This window comes from Erythrolamprus reginae, chromosome 7 (genome assembly GCF_031021105.1).
Source record: "Erythrolamprus reginae isolate rEryReg1 chromosome 7, rEryReg1.hap1, whole genome shotgun sequence".
NCBI classification, from domain to species: Eukaryota; Metazoa; Chordata; class Lepidosauria; order Squamata; family Dipsadidae; genus Erythrolamprus; species Erythrolamprus reginae.
This window is the reverse complement of record NC_091956.1, coordinates 12,718,533-12,743,491: the sequence shown is the minus strand read 5'-3', so window position 1 is coordinate 12,743,491 and position 24,959 is coordinate 12,718,533. Positions and strand designations below refer to the sequence as shown.

The window sequence follows — 24,959 nt, the reverse complement described above, 5'->3', positions numbered from 1 at the left end:
TGGAGGGAGTTGATTCCAGAGGGCCTGGGCTGCCACAGAGAAGGCTTTAACACATTTAACATATTTAATGAATCCCAGCGACCGATTAGGTCCCACAGAGTTGGCCTTCTCCAGGTCATGTCGACTAAACAATGTCATCTGGCGGGACCCAGGGGAAGAGCCTTCTCTGTGGTGGCCCTGGCCCCCTGGAATCAACTCCCCCCGGAGATTAGGACTGCCCCCACCCTCCTTGCCTTTCATAAACTCTTGAAAACCCACCTATGTCGCCAGGCACGGGGAAATTAATATACCCCTTAGCTATTGATGTTTATGTATGGCTTGTTTGAGTTGTATGATTGCTTTTTATAAGGGTTTTTAAAATTGTTTTTAAATATTGGATTTGTATACTTTGTATTGCTTTGTTGTGAGCTGCTCCGAGTCCGCAGAGAGGGGCAGCATAACAAATCTAATAAATAATAATAATAATAATAATAATAATAATAATAATATATGTTTTGATCATGTCCCCCCTTTCCCTTCAGTCCTCCAGACTATACAGAGTCTTTCCTGATAAGTTTTATGCTTAAGACCTTCCACCATTTTTGTAGCCCGTATTTGGACCACTTCAATTTGATCCATCTCTTTTTGTAGGCGAGGTTTCCAGAACTGGACACAGTATTATTGCAAATGTGGTCTCACCAGCGCTCTATACAGCGGGGTCACAATCTCCCTCTTCCTGCTTGTTATACCTCTAGCTATGCAGCCAAGCATTCTACTTGCTTTCCTTAACGACATCAAAATTGTTTGCAGAAGTAGGAGAGGGGAGGAGAGAGAGGAAAAAATAAAACCGCCGGAAAGATTTTACCTCCGGTAAAGCTGTACCACTCCGCCCCGTTGATGATCCCGCCCCGTTTCACGAAATTCCCACCGCAACGCATTTCAGATTTGTCCGAGATGCCCGGGTGCGCGTTGGCGTAGGTTTTAGAAAGCAGCTTGAACATCTGAAATGACACGAATGAGGTTTGTATCACATTGTAAGATTCTTTTCCCTATTTTCCTTCCTAAAAACTATGGTGCGTCTTATACTCCCAAAAATACGGTAACTCTCCTGCTTGTGTTTACTTGTAACTACATTGAAGAACTCTGCTAATGGTATTGTAAATCCATCTGTTATTATGTTTATAAAGAAGTTAACGAATCTAGCCGAATCAGTCATCGTGGCTGCTTCTGGCTTTGATTTTTGCAGCAAACTCTAATACGTTTGCAGTTCGATTGATTCTGTCCTCATTAAATGGCATTCTTTGAGAATGGAGATTTAGATGTAAGGTGTCCAGGGGGAAAGCATTTTGAAATTCCCTGATATTTCCCTGATATTTCCCTGTAACTGTTTATCTAGTTAAGGTGTGGTCGTAGATGACGTCATACCAAACGGCTAAGCCATGGAGAAATATCGATAGTTGAGGAAGCAAGTCGTTGCCACAGTTATGTTCATTTTTGCTTGACTCGGCCAGGCAGCACAATCCATTTTTTAAAAAAACATGATTTTTCCCTGACTTTTAAACATTTTAATATAGTTTGGTTTTTTCCTTGATTTTTTTCTGTTTTTTCCCACTAACTCCCTGATAGCTCCCAGACATCAACACCCTTGAAAATGTCCAAAGATATTTCACCAGAAGAGCCCTTCACTCCTCCACTCGAAACAGAATATCCTACGAAAATAGACTAACAATCCTGGGCCTAGAAAGCCTAGAACTACGGCGCCTAAAACACGATTTGAGTATTGCCCACAAGATCATATGCTGCAACGTCCTACCGGTCAATGACTACTTCAGCTTCAACCGCAACAACACAAGAGCACGCAACAGATTCAAACTTAATACGAACCGCTCCAAACTTGACTGTAAAAAATATGATTTCAACAATCGAGTTATCGAAGTGTGGAACTCATTACCGGACTCAATTGTGGCAACCCCTAACCGCCAACACTTCTCCCTTAGACTCTCCACGATTGACCTCTCCAGGTTCCTAAGAGGCCAGTAAGGGGCATACATAAGTGCACTGGTGTGCCTTTCGTCCCCTGTCCAATTGTTTTTCCTTTCTTTCATCTATCATATATATTCTCTTCCTTTCATATATCCTCTCCTCTAAGTTCACTTTTACCCTTATACTGTATATATTACCACATGTCTTTTTTTCCCCCTATGTATTTGTGTATTGGACAAATGAATAAATAAAATAAAAATAAAATATTTCCCGAATCGCCGATTTCCCTGATAATTCCCTGATTTCCATATTTACTGGACACCCTGAAATGTAACATTTTTAACAAAAAAAGAGAGGGCTTAACTTACACACACACACACACACACACACACACAGAAACACAGACAGACAGACACCCACACACCCTACATCATCTTTCTTTTCCAGGTCACATGATCTTTATATTTTAGTTGAATATTTTAAAACTTCATCCCATGGCGTTACCTTCTCATCCGGGGTTGGAGAAAACATTTTATCTTCCGTCGGGTGCACGGAGTAATCGTACGGATAAGAAACAACCAAATCTCCCCCATGGAGACTGGCGGACAGTACAAATGGGATCGACTTCATCCACTTCATCACTGCTTTGGTCTCCGGCGCCACCTGGAGATCAGGTCGAAAAGAATCACAGGAAGAAGAGATAGTGAAGGATGCTTCAGAGCGCCACGGTGGCGCTGTGGTTAGAATGCGGTACTGCAGGCTGATTCTGCCCTCTGCAGCACAGCAGTTCGACTCAGCCTTCCATCCTTCTGAGGTTGGGAAAATGAGGACCCAGATTGTTGGGGGCAAGATGCTGATTCTGTAAACTGTTTAGAGAGGGCTGTAAAAGCACTATGAATTGCTATGAACTGCAGAAAAAACAATTGCTGCCAACCTGCCTTCCATTGAGGACCTGTATGCTGCACGAGTCAAAAAGAGGGCGGGGAAAATATTTACTGACCCCTTGCATCCTGGACATAAACTGTTTCAATTCCTACCCTCAAAACATCACTACAGAGCACTGCAAACCAAGACAACTAGACACAAGAACAGTTTTTCCACAAACGCCATCAATCTACTAAACAAATAATTCCCTCAACAGTGTCAGACCTTTTACTAAATCTGCACTTCTATTCTACTAGTTTTTCTCATCATTCCTATCATCCTTTTCCTCCCACTTAGGACTGTATGACTGTCACTTGTTGCTATCCTAAGATTCTTATTAATATTGATTGTTTCTTCATTGCTTATTTGACCCCTATGACAATCATTAAGTATTGTACCACATGATTCTTGACAAATGTATCTTTTTCTTTTATGTACACTGAGAGCATATGCTCCAAGACAAATTCCTTGTGTGTCCTATCACATTTGGCCAATACAATTCTATTCTACCTTTTACATGCCTCCTCCTCCAACACTGGAAGTTTTAAAGAAGAGACTGAACAACTGTCTGAAATGGTGTAAGGTTTCCTACCCGGGTTGGATTAGAAGACCTCCAAGGTCCTTTCCAATTGTTACTCCACATTCTGCATTTTGACGGGCTCTACCCCGTGCGTCCTCACCTTGCCCAACCAGTAAGATTGCGGAATAGGGAGGTGATCCATCCGAGCCCCTCGGATCTTCGCGAGTCTGTAAGCTTCGGAAGTCAAATCTGGGAAATTTCGATTGAGGTCGAGGTTTTGCGCTGTTTGCCTCCCGTTGATCCATCCGTTATAGCCAGCGCCCTGTTAACAGAAGGGGAGAATTCAGAGGCAACCAAGAGGCCATTGTGAAAGCATGGATGCTCTGAAACATTCATGGTGCCATAAATGGATTCCGATGATCACATCACATAATACATGAGAAGGTAATAATACATAATAAGTGTTTGGAAACTTCAGGTCGTGCAGAACACAGCTGCGAGAGCAATCATGGGCTTCCCCAAATATGCCCATGTTACACCAACACTCCGCAGTCTGCATTGGTTGCTGATCAGTTTCCGGTCACAATTCAAAGTGTTGGTTATGACCTATAAAGCCCTTCATGGCACTGGACCAGACTATCTCAGCGTCTGCCTTCTGCTGCATGAATCCCAGGGGCCAATAAGGTCCCACAGAGTGGGTCTTTTCCGGGTCCCGTCAACTAAACAATGTCGCTTGGCGGGACCCAGGGGAAGAGCCTTCTCTGTGGTGGCCCCGACCCTCTGGAACCAACTCCCCCCAGAGATTAGAATTGCTCCCACACTCCTTGCCTTTCGTAAGCTACTTAAAACCCACCTCTGCCGTCAGGCATGGGGGAATTGAGATACTTTCCCCCCCTAGGCCTTTACAATTTTATGCATGGCATGTCTGTATGTATGTTTGGTTTTACAATAGGGGTTTTTAACTGTTTATATTGGATTGTCATATGCTGTTTACTACTGTTGTTAGCCGCCCGGAGTCTACAGAGAGGGGCGGCATACAAATCCAATCCAATCCAATCAAAGGTTGTTCATTAGGACTCCAAGGTCCTTCTTACAGTGACTGGGCTCAAAAACAGTAACCGTAAAAGAGATTTTGGAGTCCTAGTGGATGCGGGTGGGTTCTACTCGTGCGTGCATATCATTTCATGCTGATTCTGTAAACCGAGTCTACGGAGAGGGGCGGCATACAAATCCAATCAAATAAGTAAGTAAGTAAGTAAGTAAGTAAGTAAGTAAGTAAGTAAGTAAGTAAGTAAGTAAGTAAGTAAGTAAGTAAGTAAATAAGAAAGTAAGTAAATAAATAAGTAAATAAATAAGTAAGTAAGTAAGTAAATAAATAAGTAAATAAATAAATAAGTAAATAAATAAATAAATAAATAAGTAAATAAGTAAATAAATAAGTAAATAAATAAATAAGTAAGTAAGTAAGTAAGTAAGTAAGTAAGTAAGTAAGTAAGTAAGTAAATAAATAAATTAATTAATTAATTAATTAATTAATTCACTGCCATGTATGCCCAGAAAGTGGATTCAGTCCGGAACACCGCTGATCAGCTGTACTTCGGGCAAAGGAAGTGATAGAGTTTAGATACTGCACTCTAACCACAGCGGTTAGAGTGCAGTACTGCAAGCTACTTCTGCTGATCACCGGCTGCCAGCAGTTTGGCAGATCGAATCTGAGTAGGCTCAAGGTTGACTCAGCCTTCCCTCCTTCCGAGGTCGGTAAAATGAGGACCCAGATTGTTGGGGGCAATAGGTTTACTATTTGTAAACCACTTCAAGAGGGCTGTAAAGCACTGTGAAGCAGTGCATAAGTCTAAATGCTATTGCTGTTGCTAAATAGCAATAGCAATTCTGCCACATGTATCCCAGCAGCCAGTTAGGTCCCACAGAGTCAGCCTTCTCCAGGTCCCGTCGACCAGACAATGTCGGCAAGGGGGCCGTGAGAGATGAGATGGTTTCCGGCTGAGTCTTTGGAGAGGGGCGGCATACAAATCTAATAAATAATAATAATAATAATAATAATAATAATAATAATAATAATAATGATGAATGATTGAATTGCATGAATGTGAAGGACTGGACATGGGGGTTTTCTAGAATTTTTAGTAGTTTTGTATAGTTCTCTATAAAAGAAATTGGATTTCTTTACATGTATTGTTTGCATTTATAATGTTGCATGCTGCCCTGAGTCACCTCGGTAAGGGCAGCATAGAAATCTAATAAACAAACAAACAAATTTACAAGGAAAGTCTTTGAACAAAGCAAAAGCATCTAAAAGTCTTTTACCAAAATTAGCAGGGAGAGTTCTATCAGCTGGCAAGAGTCCCAGAAAAAGAGATAACACAAATAATAATTACCCACCTGGAGTTAATCAAAAGCAGAGGTGCACAGGGATAATCTTGAAACTTAAGAGTCCTTCTTAAAGCCAAAAATATTTTTTCTTTTTTTTTAAAAAAATATATATTTTTATTGTTTTTCAAAAGGACAAACAAAGACATACAACATTAAACATTTAAGGAGCTGCCATTGCTCCGCTTGTCGTAGAAGTCTAACTAATACAAAAATGTAACAACCCTAACTGTTATCAGATCAATACAGAAATACCACACGTGTAAATTACATTCTTATTAAATTTAACTCTATGTTTTTAATATTAAGACTATTATTTAAATTTCTTTATCTATTAAGATATTGTATACTTATACAAAGAGAAAAAACAAAGTACAGTGATCCCTCTATTATCGCGAGGGTTCCGTTCCAAGACCCCTCGCGATAATCGATTTTTCGCGATGTAGGGTTGCGGAAGTAAAAACACCATCTGCGCATGCGCACCCTTTTTTCTATGGCCGCGCATGCGTAGATGGTGGAGTTTGCATTTCCCGCTGCCCACGCAAAGGGGAAACCCCGATTCGGCTCCTCGCTGCTGCTGCGCTACCGAGCAGATCAGCTGCTGGGCGGCCGAAGGAACCTTCCCTGGGTCTTCCCCCTCTTGCTGGCGGGCGGGCGAGCGGCGGGCATCAGCGAGGAGCCGGGGTTTCCCCTTTGCGTGGGCGGCCGGGAAGACCCAGGTTGGGGGTTCGGGGGGGTGCTGGGAAGCCCCCCAGGCCGGCTGCAACCTTTTAAAACAGCCGCGCCGCTTCCCAGCTGAGTCCTAAAGCCAAACGCGGAAGTTCGCCTTTGGCGTTTGGCTTCAGGACTCAGCTGGGAAGCGGCGCGGCTGTTTTAAAAGGTCGCAGCTGGCCTGGGGGGCTTCCCAGCATCCCCCAAACCCAGGTTGGGGGTTCGGGGGGGGTGCTGGGAAGCCCCCCAGGCCGGCTGCGACCTTTTAAAACAGCCGCGCCACTTCCCAGCTGAGTCCTGAAGCCAAACCCGGAAGTGGTTTTTTTTTTAAATTAATATTTTTTAAAAAATCGCGATATAGCGTTTCGCAAAGATCGAGATCGCGAAACTCGAGGGATCGCTGTACTAGTAATACAGAAAAAAAAAGAAAAGAAAATTAACACTTCTAACTAAATACCTAAATACCTTGATGGTGTGGCTCAATAGCCCTCACCACTACTCCTGAGTGACTCTCTTCTTAGCCAACCATTCATGTCTTCTAAATGCCCTTCGAACCCTGGCATCCAGAAGAGGCTCCCCCTCTTCTCTAGAGCCACTCAGAAGGGAAATGCAAAGTCATTGCTCACAGAAAGTGCTGATTCACTCATCCCAGGAAGTGCAGAAGGCCCTGGTTGTTCTGCCCCCAAACCCTCATCTTCTTCACTGCCCATCTCAGGGGCCAAGAACATGGGACACCTCTGCTGCGTCTCCACAATCTCTGCATCTTCAGAGTCCATGATTATTTGTGGAGGATGCGAGCAAACCACAACAAGTTCATTTCATAACCATTCAAAATTATGACAGGACTTTTTAAAAAAGTGATTTATGACCGTTTCTCACAGTTTCGACTCTCGCAGTGCCCCCATGATATCCTGATCCAAATTCAGACTTGCTAATTTCTGTTCTGTCGGGCTCTCTGGTAGAATCCTTCCAAAAATTCACAGGTACAAATTTCAGACACACACACGTTTGAAAATTCAAAACAATGTTCTTTATAATGAAAATTCACTTAAACCAAGCCCTCTTTTGGTATAGCAAAGAGCACTCGTGTCCAAACAAACTGGTAATTTATACAAGTCCCTTATCAGTCCTGTGATACTTAGCTTGCAGCTGTGAGGCAATTCACAGTCCTTCTTTCACAAAGTGAAACACACTTTGCTCTGGTTTAGTTTCAAAGCGGGGAAAAATCAGCACACAAAAAGTCAAAGTCAGTAAAGCAGTCATGAAACACAACAAACGATCAGATAATCCTCCACAATGGCCAAACCCACAGGCTGCTATTTATAATTACCACAGCCCCACCTAACCACAGGTGGCCTCATTTTCTTTGATAATAATCTCTCAGTTGTTGTTGCCTATGCATCGCTCTCCGCATGCGTGGCTGTATCATTAACTCTTGTTCTGAATCCCAGGAGGAGCTCTTTCTGAGCTGTCTGCCACACTCTCCTCCTCCCTGTCAGTCATGTCTTCTTGGTCAGAGGAGCCTTCATCAGCAGATTCCACCGGGGGCAAAACAGGCCTGCAGCATGTGGCTGTCTCCCCCACATCCACAGTCCTTGGGGCAGGAGCTGGGACAGAGCTAACCACAACAAGTTCAAAGGAGTTAAGAACCCTGCTCCTAAATCTTTCAATCCCTAATTGTCGCTTACCTCTTCTGCTGCCAATTCATACCCGTCTGGGTTCATAGAAGGCAGGAGGTGAATGCGAGTGTTGTTGACCAAGGTCTGGATCCTGGTGTTGCCCAAAAGATATTCCGAACACAGATGCTGGGCAAGATAGATCAGCATTTCTCTCCCCACGACTTCGTTTCCATGCATGTTGCCAATATACTTCAACTCCGGCTTAACTGTGGAAAGATGAACCAGGAAAGGCTACGCTAGATGATCTTCTTGAGGTTCAAAGAAGGGCGGCCAATATTTTTGCTGGTGACCTCTGATCAGCTTGGCTTCAGCTGCCTTCCCGCAACTTGGGCCTGCAGCTAGGACCGAGCCTCTTGCAATAACAACAGCGCTTAGACTTATCTACTGCTTCACAGTGCTTTTACAGCCCTCTCTAAGCAGGGCAGGATGGAATAGGCAGGAAGGAATAGGCAGGAAGGAAGAGTAACAGGGTGAGAGCAAGGAGCAGAGGAAGGGAAGCAGGAAAAGTGGAGGTGGAAGGAGGAATGTAAGGAAGAAGAGAGCAAGGAAGAAGAAGAGGGGGAGGGGGAAGGAGTAGAGGAGGAAGAGGAGGAGAGGGAGGAGGGCAAGGAGGAAGAGGAGCAGGAGAGGAGGAAGAGGTGGAGGAAGAGGTGGAGGAAGAAAAAGAGGAAGAGGAAGAAGTGAAGGAAGAGGAGGATGAAGAGGAAGGAAGACGAGGGGGAAGGAATAGAGGAGGAAGAGGGGGAGAGGGAGAAGGGAAAGGAGGAAGAGGAGAAAGAAAAAGAATAAGAGGAGGAGGAAGTGGAAGAGGAGAAGGAAGGGAAGACTGAGGAGGAAAAGAGGAGAAGCAGAGGAGGAGTAGAAAGAGGAAGAGGAGGAAGTGGAGGAGAAGGAAGAAGAGGAGGAGGAGGGGGAGAATGAAGAGGATGGGAAGAAAAAAGAGGAAGACAAGCGGAGGAGGAGTAAAAAGAGGAGGAGGAAGTGGAGGAGAAGGAAGAAGAGAGGTAAGAGGAGGAGGAGGAGGAAGAAGAAGAGGTGTAGAAGTAGAAAGTAGGATGAGGAAGGAAAAAGAGGGAGAGAAGTGGAGGAGGAATAGAAAGAGGAGGCAGAGGAAGTGGAGGAGAAGGAAGAAGAGAGGTAAGAGGAGGAGGAGGTGGAAGAGGAGGAGGAGGAAGAAGAAGAGGTGTAGAAGTAGAAAGTAGGATGAGGAAGGAAAAAGAGGGAGAGAAGTGGAGGAGGAATAGAAAGAGGAGGCAGAGGAAGTGGAGGAGAAGGAAGAAGAGAGGTAAGAGGAGGAGGAGGTGGAAGAGGAGGAGGAGGAAGAAGAAGAGGTGTAGAAGTAGAAAGTAGGATGAGGAAGGAAAAAGAGGGAGAGAAGTGGAGGAGGAATAGAAAGAGGAGGCAGAGGAAGTGGAGAAGGAAGAAGAGAGGTAAGAGGAGGAGGAGGTGGAAGAGGAGGAGGAGGAAGAAGAGGAGGTGTAGAAGTAGAAAGTAGGATGAGGAAGGAAAAAGAGGGAGAGAAGTGGAGGAGGAATAGAAAGAGGAGGCAGAGGAAGTGGAGGAGAAGGAAGAAGAGAGGTAAGAGGAGGAGGAGGTGGAAGAGGAGGAGGAGGAAGAAGAGGAGGTGTAGAAGTAGAAAGTAGGATGAGGAAGGAAAAAGAGGGAGAGAAGTGGAGGAGGAATAGAAAGAGGAGGCAGAGGAAGTGGAGGAGAAGGAAGAAGAGAGGTAAGAGGAGGAGGAGGTGGAAGAGGAGGAGGAGGAAGAAGAGGAGGTGTAGAAGTAGAAAGTAGGATGAGGAAGGAAAAAGAGGGAGAGAAGTGGAGGAGGAATAGAAAGAGGAGGCAGAGGAAGTGGAGGAGAAGGAAGAAGAGAGGTAAGAGGAGGAGGAGGTGGAAGAGGAGGAGGAGGAAGAAGAAGAGGTGTAGAAGTAGAAAGTAGGATGAGGAAGGAAAAAGAGGGAGAGAAGTGGAGGAGGAATAGAAAGAGGAGGCAGAGGAAGTGGAGGAGAAGGAAGAAGAGAGGTAAGAGGAGGAGGAGGTGGAAGAGGAGGAGGAGGAAGAAGAGGAGGTGTAGAAGTAGAAAGTAGGATGAGGAAGGAAAAAGAGGGAGAGAAGTGGAGGAGGAATAGAAAGAGGAGGCAGAGGAAGTGGAGGAGAAGGAAGAAGAGAGGTAAGAGGAGGAGGAGGTGGAAGAGGAGGAGGAGGAAGAAGAAGAGGTGTAGAAGTAGAAAGTAGGATGAGGAAGGAAAAAGAGGGAGAGAAGTGGAGGAGGAATAGAAAGAGGAGGCAGAGGAAGTGGAGGAGAAGGAAGAAGAGAGGTAAGAGGAGGAGGAGGTGGAAGAGGAGGAGGAGGAAGAAGAAGAGGTGTAGAAGTAGAAAGTAGGATGAGGAAGGAAAAAGAGGGAGAGAAGTGGAGGAGGAGTAGAAAGAAGAGGAGGGGGAAGTGGAGGAGAAGGAAGAAGAGAGGTAAGAGGAGGAGGAGGTGGAAGAGGAGGAGGAGCAGGAAGAAGAGGAGGAAGAAGTGGACGAGAAGGAACAAGAGAGGAATGAGGAGCAGGTGGTGGAAGAGGAGGAGGATCAGGAAGAAGAGGAGGTGTAGGAGTAGAAAGAGGTAGAAGAGGAAGAGAGTGGCAGAGGGGACCAAAGGTTGCAGGAAAATGCATTTCAAGCTGCCTTGTGTTGCTCACGCAATTCGTGATTCCCAGGGCTGGTGGAGAACTCGATCACAAAGAGATCCTTCCCTTCGAAGCTGCGTCCAATGCTGGACAACCGGGATATCTGGGGACACCGGGAGACCACCTTCTTCAAAGCTTTCACCATCTGCGGGAAGGAGTGGTGGGTGAACTGGATGGAGGCCGGCGCGTCCATGAGGGCCTCTTCCGCAAATTCTATTTCACCTTCAAGGAGGCAAGATTGATTTACAGGTGAGCAGTTGAGGTAGATCACGTTTAGTTTTTCCCATACACGATGGCTGCAAGGAGCATCGCACAAGGCCATCAAAATGGGAACCACCTTAATCAACATTCTGTTTGGGTTAATGTATGCGCAAAGTAGCCTTTGTTTACGAGAATACTGTATTTTTCAGAGTATAAGATACACCTTTTTCCTCCCTGAAAGAAGCTGATAATTTGGATACATTTTATACTCTGAATGTAGCTTCCCTCCCAGCCCTAACTAGCTGCTAACGATGTTCCCAGCTTTTACCTTGCAGGCTCTTTCATTGTTACTCTCTGCAAAGAATGTTTTCCAAGCCCTAAGACTTTCCAGCGTTTTTTTTTCATTGCTCTAACTTGCTCCAAATAAGTTTCTTTCCATCCCTAACCAGGTACTAACGATGTTCCCAGCTCTTACCTTGCAGGCTCTTTCATTGTTACTCTCTGCAAAAATGTTTTCCAAGCCCTAAGACTTTCCAGCGTTTTTTAAATTGCTCTAACTTGCTCTGAATAAGTTTCTTTCCATCCCTAACCAGGTGCTAACGATGTTCCCAGCTCTTACCTTGCAGGCTCTTTCATTGTTACTCTCTGCAAAAATGTTTTCCAAGCCCTAAGACTTTCCAGGTTTTTTTTCATTGCTCTAACTTGCTCCAAATAAGTTTCTTTCCATCCCTAACCAGGTACTAACGATGTTCCCAGCTCTTACCTTGCAGGCTCTTTCATTGTTACTCTCTGCAAAGAATGTTTTCCAAGCCCTAAGACTTTCCAGGTTTTTTTTCATTGCTCTAACTTGCTCTGAGTAAGTTTCTTTCCATCCCTAACCAGGTGCTAACGATGTTCCCAGCTCTTACCTTGCAGGCTCTTTCATTGTTACTCTCTGCAAAAATGTTTTCCAAGCCCTAAGACTTTCCAGGGTTTTTTTATTGCTCTAACTTGCTCCAAAAAAGTTTCTTTCCATCCCTAACCAGGTGCTAATGATGTTTCCAGCTCTTACCTTGCAGGCTCTTTCATTGTTACTCTCTGAAAAGAATGTTTTCCAAATCCTAAGACTTTCCGGGGTATTTTTCATTGCTCTAACTTGCTCTGAATAAGTTTCTTTCCATCCCTAACCAGGTGCTAATGATGTTTCCAGCTCTTACCTTGCAGGCTCTTTCATTGTTACTCTCTGAAAAGAATGTTTTCCAAATCCTAAGACTTTCCGGGGTATTTTTCATTGCTCTAACTTGCTCTGAATAAGTTTCTTTCCATCCCTAACCAGGTGCTAATGATGTTCCCAGCTCTTACCGGCTTGCAAGCTCTTTCATTATTATTCTCTGTGAACAATGTTTTCCAAATCCTGTCTTTGTAGAGGTTTTTTTTTTCATTCTCCACTTGCTCCAAATGTTTCTTTCCAGCCCTAACCAGGCACTAACCATGTTACCAGCTCTTACCAGCAAGCTCCTTCATTGTTACTCTCTGCAAAGAATATTTTCCAAGCCCTAAGACTTTCCAGTGTTTTTTTCATTGCTCTAACTTGCTCCAAATAAGTTTCTTTCCGGCCCAACCAAGTGCTAACAATGTTCCCAGCTCTTATCAGCTCGCAAGCTCTTTCATTATTAATCTCTGCAAAGAATGTTTTCCAAGCCCTGGGGTTTTTTTTTTTCATTGCTTTACTTTCTCCAAATGTTTCTTTCCCGCCATAACCCAAGTACTTACAATGGACAAAGACAGCTGGTTAGGGCTGGAAAGAAACTTATTCGGAGCATGTTAGAACAATGAAAAAAAGCCTGCAAAGACTTAGGGCTTGGAAAACATTCTTTGCAGAGAAAAACAATGAAAGAGCCTGCAAGGTGAGAGCTGGAAGATCATTAGCAGCTAGTTAGGGCTGGAAAAAAAGCTATATCCAGGGTATAAGACGCACTGAAATTATCATCCTCTTTTAGGGAGTAAAAAGGCACATCTTATAGTCCGAAAAATATGGTAGTGATTCAGTGTGTAAAGTAGTGTTTTTTAGAATTAGCACAATACCATAATAATATTACAAGCTTTACTTTCTATTACATATCAGACATAAATTACAGCTTACAAATACAATGGTACCTCTACCTACAAATACCTCTACTTACGAACTTTTCTAGATAAGAACTGGGTGTTCAAGATTTTTTTGCCTCTTCTCAAGAACCATTTTCCACTTATAAACCCAAGCCTCCAAAACTGTAACTGGAAAAGGCAGGGAGAAGCCTACGTGGGGCCTCTTTAGGAACCTCCTGGGAGGAAACATGGCTGGAAAAGGTGGGGAGAAGCTTCTGTGGGGCCTCCCTAGGAAACTCCTGTGAGGAAACAGGGCTGGAAAAGGTGGGGAGAAGCCTCCGTGGGGCTTCTCTAGGAATCTTCTGGGGGGAAACAGGGCCTCCACCCACCCTGTGGTTTCCCCAATCGCATGCATTATTTGCTTTTACATTGATTCCTATGGGAAAAAACTAGTTCTTTTTACAAACTTTTCTACTTAAGAACCTGGTCACGGAACGAATTACATTTGTAAGTAGAGGTACCACTGTACATCAAACTATCATCAAACACACAGATCTTACTACATCAGTCACAGTGAATCAGCAGAATGAACAGGGAGAGCAGAGAGAGAGAATCATGCTTCCTGGCTCCCTCTTATAGGCATTTGCAACACTACCTCTTAAAGCTATAGTACTTCAATACAACCAATACAAAATACAAAAGGTGCGTCTTATACTCCGAAAAATACGGTGACTTTTTTGGAAAGGAACTGCATTGATTCTTTCAAGCGTGGAGACCCACCTGGCTTGGCTTCTTACCTCGCAGCTTCCCCAATGGATCAAAGCATCCTTCCGTGTCATCCACAAAGAAGCGATCGCAGTCTAAGAAATATGGCCAAGCCATGTCAATCGCATCGAAGGCCGGGAGGCAATTTTTCCTCAGGGTTTCGCACACCCTCCGACAAGGTTTCACGACGACCCCGTTTTCGCACTTCGGGGCCATAATGGAGCAACTCAAGAGCCTCAGGTCGGGGTTGCATTCTCCCTGGAGCAGGTTGTGAAGGACACTCGCCAAGATGTACTCGGAACTGTATTCAATGGCTTCTCGGGTTTTCTGGTCCAGCAAATTAGGATACGTTGTTTTGGAATAAGATACGTCATTGCAAGAACCCAGGCCAATGTCCACGCAGCTTGCTGGAAGAAAAGAGAAGTTATGAATAATCAGTTGAAAACTGCCTGGAATTGCATTCAACCCTAACAAATGCAAAGAAAGAAAGAAAGAAAGAAAGAAAGAAAGAAAGAAAGAAAGAAAGAAAGAAAGAGAAGAAAGAAAGAAGGGCAGGCTAGATGGACCATGAGGTCTTTTTCTGCCGTCAATCTTCTAGGTTTCTATGTGTTAGGACTTTTAGCCAGATCGGCCTTTGAACCAGAAACAGCTGAACCTCTGGAAGTTTAGCTGGAATAAGCTGTGGAGCTCTGCTCCCCTCTAGTGGAGGCCCTCTGGAGGCTGGAAATTGCCTGTTTCCCAACTTCTGGTAGGCCCAGGAGGCTCATGTTTTGTCCTCCCCAGGCTCCAAGGGCTTCCCTGGAGCCAGAGGAGGGTAAAAAATGCCCCCCCCCCCTGGAGGCTCTCTGGAAGCCAAAAACGCCCTCCCAGAGCCTCTGTGCGAGCCAAAAATCTGCTGGCCGGCACACACATGCACGTTGGAGCTGAGCTAGGGCAATGGTTCATGTGCCAGCCGATATGGCTCCGCATGCCACCCGTGCCATAGGTTTGCCATCACTGCCCAAGAGATTCAGAAACAAATTCCCAGTTTTGAGATGAGGGTGAAGGAAGAACCAATCATCTCTTGGTTGGCCTCTCAGCTGTTCCTTTCAGCTTATTCTTAAGTCTTAATGTTATGGTCCTGAAGAAGTCGGGAAGTTTTCCTTCCAGTCCAACAGGGAGGCAAAGTAGGAAAATGCTGATTGGTTCCCTGCAGGATTGGGTCCCTATTTAGCAATAGCATTTAGACTTATATACCGCTTCACACTGGTTTCCAGCAGTTTACAGAGTCAGCCTCTTGCCCCCAACAATCTGGGTCCTCATTTGATGCACCTCGGAAGGAAGGAAGGGAAGGGAAGGGTGGGAGGGAGATAGGGAGGGAAGGAAGGAAGGAAGGAAGGAAGGAAGGAAGGAAGGAAGGGCAATAGCACTTAGACTTATATACTGCTTCATAGTGCTTTTACAGCCCTCTCTAAGCGGTTTACAGAGTCAGCGTCTAGCCCCCAACAATCTGGGTCCTGATTTGACCCACCTCGGAAGGAAGGAAGGAAGGAAGGATGGGAGGGGAAGGAAGGAAGGAAGGAAGAAAGGAAGGGCAATAGCACTTAGACTTATATACTGCTTCATAGTGCTTTTACAGCCCTCTCTAAGCGGTTTACAGAGTCAGCGTCTAGCCCCCAACAATCTGGGTCCTGATTTGACCCACCTCGGAAGGAAGGAAGGAAGGAAGGAAGGATGGGAGGGAAGGAAGGAAGGAAGAAAGGAAGGGCAATAGCACTTAGACTTATATACTGCTTCATAGTGCTTTTACAGCCCCCTCTAAGCGGTTTACAGAATCAGCGTCTCGCCCGCAACAATCTGGGCCCTGATTTGACCACCTCGGAAGGATGGAAGGCTGAGTCGACCTTGAGATACGGTCGTAGCATCCAGAGGCTTATGGGATCCCCTTCTAACAAGCAAAGTCTTTGGGGAAGCCAGGTTCACTTAACAAACAGGTTACTCATTTAACAACTGTGGGGATTCACATAACAAACGTGGCAAGGAGAGGTCGAAACATGGGGGTAACGCTCACTTAGCAAATGTTTCACTTAGCAACATAAATGTTGGACTCTTTTTAAAAAAAAATATTTTATTGATTTTTGCACATACATAACACAATACAAACAACATACAACAGTGGTGGTGGGGAATGTATGTTTAGCCGGGTGATAAATGTTGGCTTGATGCTGTTTGTAAGTTGAGAACTACCTGTAATGCAAAAGTTATTCAGCCATGGCTGAACTACATACTCCGAGTAACTACATACTCCGAGTAATTACACATTTCAAGTAACTACACACTCTGAGTAACTAAACACTCTGAGTAACTACACACTTGAGTAACTACACACTTTGATAACTAAGCACTCTGAATAACTACACACTCTGAGTAGCGACGCACTCTGAGTAACTATGCACTCCGAGTAACTAAACAGAGAGGAGCTAAGACAGATAGAGGGGATGGCTTTAAGATATGAAAACTCAATTTTGAAGACATGGGATATTTGAGCCACCTGCAACACATTTACACCAAGCATCAGACCCTGGAGTAACTCCCAGACACCCAGAAATTAAACCAATATGCCTGACGTCACTTGTTGTTTTTCGCTCGTTTTAATTCTGCACTTCCTCTTCTTCCCAGAAAGCAAGGGCAGCAGACCATGAAGACACCACAAACTCGTTGGAGTTGTGACTTTGAAACTAAGGGTGGGAGGTGGGGGGAGAAATGGGGAAGGAAGCTCACAGAGTAGGATTTGCACCAACTTATGTTACGCGAATCATACGAAGAGAATTGGAGATTTGAATTCGGATTTGAAGGAAAGAAGTAATGAAAGAATGAAGAAATGAAGGAAGGAAGGAAGGAAGGAGAAGAAAGAAAGAAAGAAAGAAAAGAAAGGAAGGAAGAATGGAAGGAAGGAAGGAAAGAAGAAAGGAGGGAAGGAAGGAAGGAGGGAAGGAAGGATGGATGGATGGAAGGAAGGACGGAAGGAAGGAAGGAAGGAAAGAAGAAAGGAGGGAAGGAAGGAAGGAAAGAAGAAAGGAGGGAAGGATGGATGGATGGAAGGAAGGAAGGAAGGAAAGAAGAAAGGAGGGAAGGAAGGATGGATGGAAGGAAGGAAGGAAAGAAGAAAGGAGGGAAGGAAGGAAGGAAGGAAAGAAGAAAGGAAGGAAGGATGGATGGATGTAAGGAAGAAAGGAAGGAAGGAAGGAAAGAAGGAAGGAGGGAAGGAAGGAAGGAAGGAGGGAAGGAAGGAAGGAAGGAGGGAAGGAAGGAAGGAAGGAGGGAAGGAAGGAAGGAAGGAGGGAAGGAAGGAAGGAAGGAAAGAAGAAAAGATACTGTTGTCTTTTTCCCTTTGCTGCATTTCAAGTCTTTTTCCAAACGGTGTGGAAATTTGAATTCGGATTTGAAGGAAAGAAAGAAAGAAAGAAAGAAAGAAAGAAAGAAAGAAAGAAAGAAAGGACACTGTTGCCTTTTCCCCTTTGCCCCATGTCAAGTCTTTTTTTCCAACAGTGTGGAGAAGAAAGAGAGTGAGTAAGAGAGAGAGAGAAAGGGAGATAATATACGAGGGCTTATATATTGTCCTTTCTAAACGAAGGGCTCCATCCTGTCTTGCCAAAACCAATCGCCTTTCTCCTCCTCCATGGCTACAAACCTCCCCATCCCAGGAGACAGGCCGAAGCTCCAATGGGAAGCCAAGCAAGGAGGACATCCATATCCCCATTTCTCCCCTCCCCCTGGGATGCCAGAGCCCCCCCCCAGGGGACAACCCCCCTCGGCAAAGAGAAGCGGAAAGCCAAAGTTCTCCAAGGAGCCATTGTTTATTTCTGCTGCTGAACCACTTAAAGTGATGAATATTTACAGAAGTTTTTAAATTGTTTTGTATTGTTTTTAATTTTGTTATACACCACTCAGAACCCGTCTTATTTGGACATAAACACTCTTGAAAATGTCCAGAGATCCTTTACTAGAAGAGCCCTTTACTCCTACACTTTCAACAGACTTATAGAATAGAGTAGAATAGAATAGAATTTTTATTGGCCAAGTGTGATTGGACACACAAAGAATTTGTCTTGGTGCATATGCTCTCAGTGTACATAAAATAAAATATACATTTGTCAAGAATCATATGGTACAACACTTAATGATTGTCATAGGGGTCAAATAAGCAATGAAGAAGCAATATTAATAAAAATCTTAGGATATACGCAACAAGTTACAGTCCTAGTTATAATCCTAGGCTTAGAAAGCTTAGAACTACATCTCATCAAACACGATCTAAGCCTACCCCATAAAATCATCTGCTGCAACCTCCTTCTTGTCAATGACTACTTCAGCTTCAACCACAACAACATACGAGCACACAACTTGCAACAGAATACCCTATGCAACTAGACTTACAATCCTAGGCTTAGAAAGCTTAGATCTACATCTCATCGAACACGATCTAAGCCTACCCCATAAAATCATCTGCCACAACCTCCTTCCTGTCAATGACTACTTCAGCTTCAACCACAACAACACACGAGGACACAACAGATACAAACTTAAAGTAAACCACTCCAAACTCGACTACAGGAAATACGACTTTAGTAAGTGAGTAGTTGATGCCTGGAACTCACTACCAGACTCTGTACTATTATCACCTAACCCCCAAAACTTTACCCTTAGACTCTCCACTGTTGACCTCTCCCGATTCCTAGGAGGTCAGTAAAGGGCGTGCATAAGTGCACCAGCGTGCCTTCTGTCCCCTGTTCTAATTTTTCTCTATTATTAGTATCATGTATATAAACACTGTTATATCTTTGTATACCTCCGATATGTAATTGACAAAACAAATAAATAAAATACGAGGGTCGCCCAGAAAGCAATGCACCACATTTTTTCCCTCAGCCTACAGTAATGCTACGAATGTGAAACTTTAAATATACAATATTTGAATTGTCAGGAGTGCGTGTGTAAATTTCGTGTTTTTTCGAACAGATAGCATAGCTGCAAAAGTGTTTCGAAACGGCATCTGTAAATGATGGATACTACAAGCAGCGTGTCGTCATTGAATTCCTCACTGCAGAAAAAGAAACTGTTGGAAACATTCACAAACATTTGTGTAAAGACTATGAAGAATCTGCAGTTGACAGAAGTACGGTTAGTCGCTGGGCACAGAGGGTGAAGCCATTAGAAGTGCAGAAATGGCTTCGTGACCAGAACAAGGAGTGGTACCGACAGGGCATTCACGCCCTTGTGTCTCGCTGGAGGAAGGCCATAGAACGGGGCGCAGATTACATGGAAAACTAGGGAGTGTAGAAGAAACATCGTTCTTTCTTGTGCGTAAGTTTCATTGTGTTCAATAAATAATTGTTGAAGGAAAAAATGTGGTGCACTACTTTCTGGGCGACCCTGGTAAAATATTTATTTATTTATTTATTATTTATTTATTTATTTATTATTTATTTATTTATTTATTTATTATTTATTTATTTATTTATTTATTTATTTATTTATTTATTTATTTATTTATTTGTTTGTTTAGTCCAATACATAATATACATTGAAGAGAATAGATATGTAATAATATAAATAAAGAAAAGAATAGAAGAAAAGATATAAAAGTACAGTGTTCCCTCAATTTTCACAGGTTCGAACTTCGCGAAAAGTCTATACCACAGTTTTTCAAAAATATTAATTAAAAAATACTTTGCGGATTTTTTCCCTATACCACGGTTTTTCCTGCCCGATGACGTCATGTGTCATCATCAAACTTTCGTCTGCCTTTAATAAATATTTTTTTTAATAAACTTTAATAAATAAACATGGTGAGTAATAATCCAAATGGTTTCTAAGGGAATGGGAAATTGCAATTTAGGGGTTTAAAGTGTTAAGGGAAGGCTTGTGACACTGTTCATAGCCAAAAATCGTGTATTTACTTCCGCATCTCTACTTCACGGAAATTCGACTTTCGCGGGCGGTCTCGGAACGCATCCCCCGCGAAAATCGAGGGAACACTGTATAGGTGAACATATTTGAAAGGAAGAAAAGATAAATGAGATAAGGAGAGACAATTGGACAGGGGACGGAAGGCACACTGGTGCACTTATGCACGCCCCTTACTGACCTCTAAGGAACCTGGAGAGGTCAATCGTGGATAGTCTAAGGGAAAAATGTTGGGGTTTAGGGGTTGACACTACTGAGTCAGGTAATGAGTTCCACGCTTCGACAACTCGGTTGCTGAAGTCATATTTTTTACAGTCAAGTTTGGAGCTGTTAATATTAAGTTTGAATCTGTCGCGTGCTCTTGTGTTGTTGCGATTGAAGCTGAAGTAGTCATTCACAGGTAGAACGTTGCAGCCTATGATCTTGTGGGCAATACTTAGATCGTGTTTTAGGCGATGTAGTTCTAAGCTTTCTAGACCTAGGATTGATAGTCTGCTTTCGTAGGGAATTCTGTTTCGAGTGGAGGAGTGAAGGGCTCTTCTGGTGAAGTATCTTTGGGCATTTTCAAGGGCGTTGATGTCCGAGATGTGGTGTGGGTTCCAGACATATGAACTATATTCAAGAATAAATAAAAATAAATAAATAAAAATAAATGTAACAAATTAAATTAAATTAAATTATTGGTGAGGGATCCAGGGGGAGAAGGAAGACCCTTCCTTTCACCCAAAATGGGAGGAGACCTTTCCTCAAAAGAAGCCACTTCGCTTTGAGCTGCTGAGTCAGGCCAGAAAAAGACGTATAAAGCAAAGGACATGGATTTCAGCACGTCCACCCACCGGAAGTAACCCAGGCTGCAATCCAGAGAAAGCCCCCCCCTTTTGCTGAGCCATGAGAAGAAGGGGTGGGGTGGAGTTCTGACCCCGAGCGCCTTTAAAATAATCCCAGCAGCCTCAGATCCAAGAATCAGAATACAGAATGCAAACTTGGAGCAAACAAACTTGTAGATAGTCACTCTGTCAAAGACCTTGGAGTACTCATCTCCAACGACCTAAGTGCCAGAGCCCACTGCAACAACATTGGCCAAAAAAGAGTTGCACTAAGAGTTGTTAATAATCTAATCTTACGTAGCTTCTTCTCTGGCAATATTACACTGCTAACTAGAGAATACAAAACATTTGCCAGATCAATTCTGGAATACAGCTCACCTGGATGGAACCCGCACTGCATATCGGATATTAATACAATCGAGAGAGTCCAGAAATATTTCACAAGAAGAGTCCTAAGATTTTTATTAATATTGCTTCTTCATTGCTTATTTGACCCCTATGACAATCATTAAGTGTCGTACCACATGATTCTTGACAAATGTATATTTTATTTTATGTACGCTGAGAGCATATGCACCAAGACAAATTCCTTGTGTGTCCAATCACACTTGGCCAATAAAATTCTATTCTATTCTATTCTATTCTATTCTATTCTATTCTATTCTATTCTGAAGGAGCCTGCAGGGCTGCACTCTAACCAATGCATCACTTCCAGCTCTAGGATCTCTCATTTGGGGGCCGGGGGGGTTGGATTAGAAGCCCCCCCCCAGTTCCCCACTGACTCTATTAATCTGTTCATTAATTCACCATCCCTGGAAGGTTTCAAAGAAGAGACCAGACTGCCATTGGGTCGGAAACGGTTTAGGGTCTCCCGCTTGAGTGGTGGGGATTGGGGGTTGGACTAGATGACCTCTGAAGTCCCTTCCAATATTGTTAATCTGCCAATTTATTCACCATCCCCAGAAGCTTTCAAGAGGAAGACACTGGACTGCCCTCGGGTCAAAAACAGTGAAGAGTCTCCTGCTCAAGAGAAGAGAATAGAGCAGGGTAGGGTAGGGTAGAGTAGAGTAGAGTAGAATAGAGTAGAGTAGAGTAGAGTAGTGTAGAGTAGAGTAGAGTAGAGTAGAGTAGAGTAGAGTAGAGTAGAATAGAATAGAATAGAATAGGACCTGTATACTGCATGAGTCAAAAAGTCTACGGAGAGGGGCAGCATACAAATCTAATTATTAATAATAATAATAATAATAATAATAATAATAATAATAATAATAATAATAATGAAGGCTTGAAAATATTGACTGACCCCTCACATCCTGGGCACAAAATATTTCAACTCCTACTCTCAAAACGTTGCTATAGAGTCCTGCACGCCAAGGCAACTAGACACAAGAAAAGTTTTATCTCAACCTATTCACTGAGGCTACACTACAATTATTACTAGTTTTTTTCTCATCATTCCTATCACCCATTTCCTCCCACTTATGACTGTATGACTCTAACTTGTTGCTTGTATCCTAAGATTTTTATTAATATTGATTGTTTTCTGATTGCTTATTTGACCCCTGTGACAATCATTAAGTGTTGTACCTCATGGTTCTTGACAAATGTATATTTTCTTTTATGTACACTGAGAGCACCTGCACCAAAGACAAATTCCTTGTGCATCCAATCACACTTGGCCAATAAAGAATTCTACAGTTCTGTTCTGTTCTGTTCTACTCTACTCTACTCAAAATTTCTGGAGACAAGTCATTCATTCAACAGGATAATTGTTCCAGACCAGCCAGTGTTGCTGACTGGATTGTCGGTTTGATGTTAATTCTGGAGTCCATCCAATCGGCTCCCAGATCAACTCCAAGGTCACAACAGCCATCAAGTCAACAATACCTATTCTATTCTGAGGGTAGAACAAGAAGCAATGGGTGGAAACTAAACAAGGAGAAAAGTAACTTAGGACTAAGGAGAAATTTCCTGACAGTCAGAACGGTTGACCAGTGGAACAGCTTGCCTCCAGAAGTTGTGAATGCCTCAACACTGGAAGCTTTTAAGCATATGTTGGATAACTATCTGCCTAAAGTAGTGTAGGGTTTCTTGCCTAAGCAGGGCGTTGGACTAGAAAACCTCCAAGGTCCCTCCCAATTCTGTTGTTGTTGTTGTTGTTGTTGTTGTTGTTGTTGTTGTTGTTGTTGTTGTTGTTGTTCTTCTTCTTCTTCTTCTTCTTCTTCTTCTTCTTCTTCTTCTTCTTCATCTTCTCCTTCTCCTCCTCCTCCTCCTCATTTTCATAGGTAGGTTGGACTAGATGACCTCCAAGGTCCCTTCCAACGCTTGATGTTCTAAAAACTTTCCGGGGACTCTCTCGGTCGCGCGCCTTTCCGGGGAGGGCTCCGGAAAGTTGCAGGTCAAGCCCACCCAAGAAGCGGAGGAAGGAAGTCGGGGGAGGGATGAGGTCGAGCCCGGCAGACACCCCCTCCCACCGCCCCGCACCCCCTCGTCCTTCCAAGACTCGGGGGGAGGGTGAATGCACGGTCCAAATTCAAAGTTGGGAAGTCCGGAACCGCCTCTTCCTCCCCCCTCCGTCCCAGCAGCGCCCCAAAATGACTCGGGGTCTCCAGGAGCTCCCTATCCAAACCCACCTCCGCTTTTCCTTACCTGGTCCGGCGTGCGAGGCGGTGGGCGCCCAGGGACCGATGGCCACGACGGCAGCGGCCAGCCACGCGTGCACCAGCCCCCGCATGCTTGCCCCCCGCCGCCAGTGATGTGGCATCCTCACGTCCGGTCCCGGCGAGGTTGCGCTTTTGCGCCTGTCCTGGCGCGCGCTCCGGCCGCTCCGGCCGCCTCTTCGGGGGCTCTGCGGGCTCGGCTCGGGTTTCAGCGGCCCCCGGAGAGGGGGAGAGGGAGGAGGGAGGCTGGGCCGGGGGCGGGAATGCTGGCCCCCACCCTTCTTCCCCCGGGCTCTGCCTGCCCAGAAGCGCAATAATCCCCGCGCGCCCTCGCGGTCAGAACCCGCATCCTCCGGGTTGCAAAACGGCAGAGCGACGTGGAAGGGTGGGTGGGCTTCCTGGGTGGGCTTCCCTTCTTGGAATCTACCTGTCCCCAAACGGAACCGGTTCCAGCAGATCCCAGCCCCCTTCGTCGAAAGATTCCAGCCCCCTCGGTCGCAGCGTCTCAGAACAACGAGAGTCGCGGAGTAGGAAAGGGACCATGGAGAGATCACCTGAGTCCTCCTGAGTTGGTTAGTTTTCCACCCATTGAATCAGGATAGAGATGGAAGGGACCTTGGTGGTTTTCTAGTCCACCCCCCTGCTCAAATAGGAGACCCTAAACCAGTGATGGTGAATCTATGGCACGTGTGCCACAGGTGGCATTTTTTTAATTTTTTAAATTTTTTTATTTGTCAAACAATTATAGGGTGATAATTTGTACATATAAAACATTAGATAAGTAACGATAAAAAGTAGACAATAGGACAGGGACGGTAGGCACAATGGTGCGCTTATGCATGCCCCTTACAGACCTCTTAGAAAGGAGGAGAGATCAATTGTAGATAGTCTAAGGTTAAAGGTTTTGGGGTTAGGAGTAGAAACCACAGAATCCGGTAGTGCATTCCAGGCGTTGATTTACTCTGTTGCTGAAGTCGTATTTTTTGCAGTCAGGTTTGGAGCGGTTGACATTTAGTTTAAATCGATTTCGTGCTCTTGTGTTGTTGCGGTTGAAGGTGAAGTAGCCGTTAACAGGTAGGACATTTTGGTATATGATTTTACGAACTATAATTAAGTCGGAACGGAGACGACAGAGTTGTAAGTTGTCTAAACCAAGGCCGTTGCCCTAGCTCAGCTCCAACATGCATGTGTGTGCTAGCCAGCTGATTTTTGGCTCACACAGAGGCTCTGGGAGGGCGCTTTTGGCTTCCAGAGAGCTGGGGTGGGAATGGGGGAGGGCACTTTTACCCTCCCTGGCACCAGAGAAGCCGTTGGAGTCTGGGGGGGGGAGACACCAGCCTACTGGGCCCACCAGAAGTTGGGAAACAGGCCATATCTGGCTTCCAGAGGATCTCTGGGGGGGGGGGCAGGGGAAGCCGTTTTTGCCCTCCCCAGGCATTGAATTATGAGTGTGGGCACCAGCTCATGCATGATAGCACATGCCCATGCTCTTTCGGCACCGGATTCACCATCACTGCCCTAAACAATTTCATAGAAACATAGAAGACTGACGGCAGAAAAAGACCTCATGGTCCATCTAGTCTGCCCTTATACTATTTCCTGTATTTTATCTTAGGATGGATATAGGTTTATCC

General features: G+C 44.4%; 1 protein-coding gene across 1 annotated transcript in view; it reads right to left on the bottom strand.

The window, feature by feature from the left end:
- Positions 1-23,504, bottom strand: part of CPZ (carboxypeptidase Z) — a 34,410-nt gene extending 10,906 nt beyond the window's left edge. The window contains exons 1-7 of the mRNA XM_070756549.1: positions 23,315-23,504; positions 13,925-14,299; positions 10,872-11,081; positions 8,194-8,390; positions 3,567-3,728; positions 2,467-2,625; positions 845-980 (exon numbers count right to left, since the gene is read on the bottom strand). Coding sequence (XP_070612650.1) covers positions 845-980; positions 2,467-2,625; positions 3,567-3,728; positions 8,194-8,390; positions 10,872-11,081; positions 13,925-14,299; positions 23,315-23,429 — 1,354 coding nt within the window. The 5' untranslated portion in view covers positions 23,430-23,504. The remainder of the gene's footprint in view (positions 1-844; positions 981-2,466; positions 2,626-3,566; positions 3,729-8,193; positions 8,391-10,871; positions 11,082-13,924; positions 14,300-23,314) is intronic.
- Positions 23,505-24,959: the final 1,455 nt, after the last annotated feature.